The sequence below is a fragment of the Gossypium raimondii genome, chromosome 7 (genome assembly GCF_025698545.1).
Source record: "Gossypium raimondii isolate GPD5lz chromosome 7, ASM2569854v1, whole genome shotgun sequence".
NCBI lineage: Eukaryota > Viridiplantae > Streptophyta > Magnoliopsida > Malvales > Malvaceae > Gossypium > Gossypium raimondii.
Genome location: NC_068571.1, coordinates 15,722,520 through 15,730,584, shown reverse-complemented (window position 1 = coordinate 15,730,584; position 8,065 = coordinate 15,722,520). Strand labels below are relative to the sequence as shown.

The window sequence follows — 8,065 nt, the reverse complement described above, 5'->3', positions numbered from 1 at the left end:
CTTTGTACTTCAATCTTTGTTTATACAACCATGGAAGATTTTTATTTATTCAAAAGCAGAAAGATTTATATTTTAATTTGAAAAGATAAAAGAAAAGATTAATATCTTAATCTAAATAAAAGGCAAAGATTATAAATGTTATACATTATTCTTAAAAGATATAAAATATAATGGTAAATTGACAAGTAAAATTAAAGGACAATTAATTAGGCATGAGAGTAAATCTTTATACCATATGGCTTGATATTCTATTGATTATTTGGTTGATTTAATTGCTTATTGAATTGGTTTTTGAATATATTATTCAGAATTCAACATCTACGCATTAAATACTGAATTTTTTTTTACCCTATTAATTTATTCATCACCTTAATTTAGCAAACTACAACATTTATCAAAGTCGCCAAACTTTGTCCTTAGAAAGAAATCCTCCTGGAAAGCGGACGAGGGATGCAGATAAGATGTTTGCCATCCGTCACTATTCAGTAATAATGGGCCTTGCGAACGAGTCACGACTTCAACATGACTCAGTCATTGGCGTCACGTGCTATGTCGTTCAAATCTCACCAACTCACTCCACCCGCAACACGCTTACTCCTTTTTTACTTTTTCTTTTTTCTTTAATTTCTTATTCCATGCTTTCATTTCCAATTTTCCATTTTGTTTTGCGCCATTCTTTCACTTTTTTTTCTATTAAATTTATATGTCAAATATATCTAAAAATAAATAAATATGTGACATATAAATATTATATATAAAAAAGTATATCTAAAGAATTAGTTGATGATTTTAAAAATTACTTACATATTTATTATTTAATTTTATAAATAAAAGAATTATTAATTAAAAATAAAAAACTTGAAAACAATATGTAATAAAAATACAAAATGAGTAGGAAATGAATCTAACCCAAAACCTAAGGATAAAATACTAATATTTAACCATCCAACCAAAAGAATTAATTTGTTAATTTTCAGTGAAAATGTTGTAAGACACATTTTCAGCTGACGTGGCTGAAAGCGTGCACTATAAGACGTATTTTCTTTTCCCTCTTCAAAAACAACATTAATCGATAAATTTAATAAAAAAGAAATCTACTTTCTCAAATAATTTTTTTCAACATATTTCTAGCAGAATAATTAACATATATAAGACCAATAAGTAATTAACATATATATAAGACTAAAACAAAAAAATCTAACTTGAACGATACTGTATTAAGAACTAAATTAGCTAAAGGTATGAGTCATAATTATTATGGGAAACCTATATAGCCCAATGATCTTTTATATATTTTTCCAATAATAATTCTTAGTACTATTGCTTGTAATGTGGGCTTGACTTCTAAAACCTTCAATGATTAATGAACACGAGAATCCATTTGCAACTCCTTTGAAAATATTACGTAAATGATTTTTCTTTTTTATATTTTAAATACTTCGTACACCACCTAACAAATTAATAGATGGTTTTTAATGATTTCAATAGATGGCTTTTTAATGATTTCAGTACCCGCCAGATTATTAACAATACCGCTTTTAGAAAATGTTAATAGCTTTGGATCAGATGATAAAGTAGCTACTCTTCTACTATTTTTTCTTTTTGCCTCTGTTTGCTCATTGTAGATGTCATGTGCCGACTGTCGGTTACAATTTCTGAAAAAAAATGATTATAATTTAACCAATACTCATCTCACCCACTACAATCAAAATTAATATTTCAAAGCAATTGTAGCATCAATATTACATATTTTAAAACCGAATTAGGTTAAACCTAAATTAAAATAAATCTATACAATACTTACACAAAATCTGAATTGAAAACCCAGGTATAATTTACATAATAAGAGTTAAACCTAAATCCGTAGTATCGTTTAAAACAAAATTAAATAAATAAAGAGCACAATATATAAAACAAAACAAAATTAAACAACTTATTTTAAGGGTTCTAACAATATTTTCCTTGGCCAGTGTAGGTGTAAAATGACTTTTGAGTCAACTGCTATTACAATTTTTAACTTCAAAGCTTACTTCCACCACCAAAATACCATGTAAGATCAACAATATAATATTTTCCCCCTCTTTAATGTCCCTGAGCATGACACATGAGCACATCAGTTTTCTCTTTGCCAAAAAACAAAAACAATCACCACCATCTCACAACATTGACATCCCTTAACCTAGTTTCTTTTATTCTGTTGCACCAAAAACGAAAACAAACTAATTCATACCTCCGAGTTGCTCGCTTATGTTCAACCACAAAGCTTTGGCCTCAAAAGGCAAGATTACCCGTATATTTATGAATATACGGTAATAATATCGGAATAATCACCATGTACTGGGAAAAGTATTTAGTCCGCTACGGTAGACTCCTCCAGCCTTTTGTCTGTTATACCAGTCATCTTGCAATGAGGCTTGGAAGGGAAAACAAAAACATTAGATGCAGCAATGGAGGGCAGAAATCGAGCCGAGTATCTCACAGAGGTCAAAGAAATTCTAGGCAACTGTTGCAAACCCGAGAAAAGAGGCACCACTTTGTAATTAAGCACATGCTCGGATTTTGGAAGAACAAACACCGTGTCACTGTGAGACCCAGATAACACAAAACTCTGTGAATCTGCCAATGAAAACTTAACCTCTTGAAGTAACTCTGTTTTGTTACGGATTTTAACATGGTGCATGAAGGGTTCTCCTAGGATGGCATAAGGAGGACATTCCAAAGTCACAACAATCGGTGACAGCTCTACATGTACATCAGGAAGTTCGTGTTTAGTTACAACCTCAGAACCAGTCACAGTCAAACCAGATCTATCTTCAATTCCACAATGCCTCTTCCATTTTAAATTCACCATCCCCAATCTAAGCTTTGATGAATCCAACCGAGGAATAACAGTGAAAACTTTCTTGAAATCTTCTCCTGGCACAAGAACTGCAGTGCCAAGATCTTCATCTCCTTGTTGGATGGAACATGACTTTTCAGTGCCACCATCATCAACTTCAATAGCCATGGATAGCAGCTGCAATGTCACCTCACTGCAGTTCTTGGCACTAACAACAAGTACAGTTGATTCATGCATGGGTAGCGATGAAAACTGATTGGAATCAGGAACCGGCTTGATCTTTGAAAGCAGCAAGGAAACCCTGCGGAAGGGAAGCATAAAATGTTGGCTAATTAAAACAGCATTCTTTCCTTCAATTTGCAAGGTCTTGTGAATATTGACTTTTTGTGCATTCGACTCATTGGAATTAGGGGAGTAGCCCAACGATACAAAGAGCATAATTGGTTTGGGTCGGTGCCACATGATTTCTAGTTTGCAGGACCATGATTCTCCAATGTTTAGAAATGGAACAGAAACCAACCCAAAAGATTGTTGAATTTTCATGATTTTATCAGAGGCCCGTTGAGATTCATCTTCTCCTTCTGGTCCAACAATGCCAAGAAGCTCAACATGATGAGTGTCCAATGAAAAAGGCTCAGATTCCCTAGGACTAAACAGGCCACCTCCTCTCACATCCACGAGATTTATCTTCATTTCACCAGCGTATATGGCATGGTCCCTGGAGGCTATGGTAACTGGTAGCAGAAATCTCTCTCCAACTAATGCAGGGCCAGAAGCACCAAGTGTGACATCCACTTGTGGGTCAGGTTCTTCAACCTGGGCAGCCTTCTGACCAGAGAATGATAGAGCAGGATCCTTGGTAGGGAAAGTTTCCACACGGTCTTCAAATTTCCAAAGAGGTAAATCATCCATCGAAGCAGGACTTTCAGCTCTGCAGCAGATTGTGAAGTGGGGTCCCATTTTTGCAATAATGGATATGCATTCAAGCTTTCCACTTTGTTCTGAATAAATTAAACATTGTCTTAATGAACAGTGGGTGGATTACAATGAAGGAAACCACGATGCTAATCATAATAAAGACTTTTCAGTAGAAGACAATGCATGCATAAAGAAGATATCAGATCCCATATGGTTCAATAAGAGCTAGCAGGACCTTCCCTTGAAATATGACTTCAGCCTTTGAATCTCTAGCGAGAAATCAAGAATAAGCTATCCATTTAATTGAACTTCAAAGAAAGCAAAACTAAGAAACCAAACAAGAAGAGAAGAAACAAACTATTGTCAACCTGATGCAACTTTTTCCCCTCATCTTGACTCCACTCCTCTCAAAATCAGAGATACATGCAGACACAATGAGCAGACAAATACACCAGAACACATGATAGTGATCCTTACTGAAATTGCTATCTATGGTGCACCACTAGTGATTTCACATGGTTTTTGGGTTGATTAAATCCTAGGCTCACTTGTCGAAAGCTAAAATGTTGCTTACACCCATTAGATAAAGTATTAATTAACTTAGGTTAGGTCAAAACATGGGAGATGCAAAGCTGTAACAAACTCATTGCAATAGCAATTAGGCTCATATCAAGCAACAGCATGTAAAACTATCAGCATTACAGGAGAAAGCATTCTTCTCTTATTTGCAAATTTAAGGACTGTCTAGTTGAAATGATTGTGTTGGGTACTATGTTTTTATTAGAACTTATGATCAAAATAGTTTTGCATAAAATAAAAGACAACTTACCAGATTTGATGTCATAAGTCAGCCGCAGCCATTTGTTTGTAGTGAGTGCTAAAGAAGGGGCACTCTCCATTCGGTGATAATGTTGCTCACTCTGCACTGCTTCTAATGGATGCTTTTGGGCGTTCATGATGATAAAATTGCATTGAGATTGATTAAATTGGACTTCCAACTGATCAATCTCAATGGAAAGAGGTAACTGTGATAGAAGTGATAATGTAATCAAGGAGGAGACACCGGACTTGATTATCTGTTCATGAAAAGCCACTGAAGCAAGAAGAACTGATCTGAGTGGACTAACAAGATCAATCTCAAGATGAAGGGTATTATCTCTGGTTACTTTGAGATCATCAACTCCATTAATGGATATTGGCCTAGCTTCTCCACTTATGAGTGCAAAAATTTCTCTGTGTATCATTTCTCTCTGTTCAAGACTTGCAGGTCCTCCTGGACCACATTTGGACGACTGGATGCTATCGACAATAGATACTGGCAATGCAGCCATTTCAAGAGAAAACTCTACAAACTCTTTTACAGCACCTTGTTTCCTTGAGCACTCTCTCAAGTAACCCAAAACCTCCCACAACAAAGTAACCCATCCTTCTTGCCTATATAGATTTGCAACACCATCAAACTGCTGTTTTGCATTGTTGAAATCACCCAAAGAAAAATATTCTCTAGCAATCTGAAAGGCACAAAGAGAACCCATCCTCTGAACTTTAAGATTACTATATATTTCATTAGACTTTTTGAGCAAAGCAATAATTTCAAAGGAGTCTTGAAACCTTTTTCCCTCGGCAATTGCATAGCGAGTGTATTCATCATCAGTAATGCTGCATAGTCAGAAGAGATAAAAATCCAAACATTTATTATAAGGTAAATGGTACAAAATCAAATCAGATTTCTCGTTATTAATTTTCAAGACTTACGACTGCATAGCCGAATCATCCCCTTGCTCAATTAGCCGAGCAAACTGACCAATATAAACTGATGGTACCACAGATTCAGCACTCCCATCATCATTCTCGCTAAAAGTTTCTGAATTTGACACTGTCAACTCCAGAGCTGATCTCTTCTCCTTCAAGTATTTAGCTGCTGACTGTTGTAAGATGAATGTTATGATTCAGATAACTTAAATAATCTAAGAGAATTCTAAATGCAAGTTCAATTGCTATGGTTGCACTTGCATAAATTTTGCAAAATTCCCTGGAAAAAAAAGTTTAGGTACTCATTGACCCCATTGTTTCTAAGGGTTGGCTATATAAAGCAAGGTAGCAAGACTCGCACGGAAAAGCCATTAAAAAAGCCAACAACGATGAAATGATGGTACAGACCTGATAGTAATAAGCTGGATGGAATTCCCATTCAGTCAGAGGTTGGTCGGCAGTGCCTACTGGTAGAGAGGAAGTGCTTGGAAGAGTGGCAGAGCTTGAGTCAAGCAACTCAGCGAAAACCAAAAACTGCCTGCTGAGCCATTCCCAGTGAAGAAAAATGACATTTGGATCTCCAACAAGGCTCTTGTAGGAGACAACGTGTTGGCGGAACCATGTAATTGCTTCTCTGAGCTTTCCACCATGCAACAACAAAGTGCAAATCTTGAAATGCAAGTGCTCAGCAACAATTTTGATCTCAAATAAGCGTTGTATTGGAGGCAATCTTGTTGAGGTAGCAACCATCTAAATGAATAGCATTGACATAGATGGTAGCAGTGACAAGTAGAAGGAACTAAGTAACTAGTATTAAGTATGATAAACAGAAGGATGGTAAAGAAATAGGATAATTAGGGAAGAACCTCGCGCAGGGCATGATAGGCATCCTCATAAAACCTCAAGGCTTCAGCCCAGTCTCGTCGGAACTCTGCATACACAGCAACCTACCCATTTTGTGAACCAATGAGCCAATACATAAGGAATTAATAATATGAAAAAGTGAGGAAAGCTATTCTTTTATTATTATTACTTTAAAACAGTAGCGAACTTGGAGATCGGGAGAGGAGAAATTCTTCTTTTCAATGCGAGCTTTAATCCTTCGACCTTCTTCTCTGTAAAAAGTAGTTTCTAGTTCGGCAAAACTGGCGCTCAACCTGACAGACATTACAATGTATGGGATATAGTTCATACAGCAATTAATTCAGTAAAGTACTAATTATTGTTAGATAAAAAGGGGAGGGGGGGGAATTGAGCACCTTTGAAGAGAGTTATTGAGTTGAGAAGGATCGGGGTTGAAGAGGAGAAGGTACTTGGAATCGACCTCTGCTCGCTTCCGTAAGGCAAGCAGGCGATCTTCACTAATGTCATCGGATTGGCCCACCACAACGAGCAGCAACAATTTGGTGTTCCTGGGACGAATAGCGGCTTTTAGGTCATCCAGATCGGAGCAGACTTGGACCCACTGGGCAGGGTCACCGGAGACATGATCCCAGGAGAAGAGGGCGGCCACCACGGCGGGGATCTTAGTGCGGTGCTTGACCAGCCAATCCCTTTTCAAAAATCCGGCGGGGGAAGAAGAAGGGGAGGGCGGGCGATGGAGGAGATGGGAGAGCTTGGAGAAGTTGGGCAAGGCCAAGGTGTTGATAGGATGCTGCTGGGAGAGGAGGTGGGTGGTTATCGCCCCATGCTGCTCTGGGCATCCTACCAATGCTACCAGCGCCACTGGTGGACTCCTCAATTCTTCTGGGTACTCTTCCATTTACTCTCTGCACTTGGAATTTCTTGATACTTTCGTCTTTTTCTTTGTATTTTTTTTTTCTACAACAGAATAGAAGACGATGATGGATCAGTTTCTGATTTTTAGGCCTGATTTCATTATCAGTATTTGGGCTTCTCTTCCCCACCCCAAACCACTAATATGGCTACTAGCTGCCTGCCTACTCCAAACAATGCTTTGCCTTCACTTTCAAGGGTTTCCTTTTTTCTCAATGTTACAAAGTCACAAAAGATTCGATTAAATTTGTAGATTAGATATTATTTAGAGAGGATATGCTCTATCAATGTTGTTTGTTGTTTTCATAGTTAGAAGACTTGAATTTAAAACTTTAATTAAAAAGTATCCATGTAACACTTTGATACCAATTTGATTTTCAATTCTGAGTTACTAGGTATTACATTCGTTGCTAGAAAAACTACGATCAACTATATTCAAATTATATTTTTAAATGATCAATTTCAACCCACATGCATATAATACAAAATACAATCGTTTTCGGATCTTATACGAGTTTACGAAAGTTCTAAAACTAATTTGAAGTCGAATTAGGACCAATTGTAAAAATTTCAAAACATTAGGTTGACGTTACAATATCAGGGGGTTCCTCGTCACAACGTAACATACTGAGTAAACCTTGTTGCCACGTTCAATATTCAATGTCGCGCAGTGGCATGGCAACTAATCTCATTGCGATGGGACAAATGACTACCTCTAGAAGTACTAACGTCCAGAGTAGAAATCTTGCACAAAATATATTAAAAAGAGTGGTATCTATA

The 8,065-nt window shown here is 36.7% G+C and overlaps 1 protein-coding gene across 1 annotated transcript; it reads right to left on the bottom strand.

Moving 5' to 3' along the window:
* Positions 1-1,812: 1,812 nt before the first annotated feature.
* On the bottom strand, positions 1,813-7,435 carry LOC105800759 (uncharacterized). Its single transcript, XM_012632063.2, has 7 exons — positions 6,769-7,435; positions 6,543-6,666; positions 6,376-6,456; positions 5,918-6,259; positions 5,513-5,682; positions 4,587-5,416; positions 1,813-3,840 (listed from the first exon to the last, which is right to left on the bottom strand). The coding sequence occupies exons 1-7, from the start codon at positions 7,269-7,271 to the stop codon at positions 2,351-2,353; spliced, it is 3,540 nt and encodes a 1,179-aa protein (XP_012487517.1). The 5' UTR covers positions 7,272-7,435; the 3' UTR covers positions 1,813-2,350.
* Between the last annotated feature and the right edge of the window lie 630 nt (positions 7,436-8,065).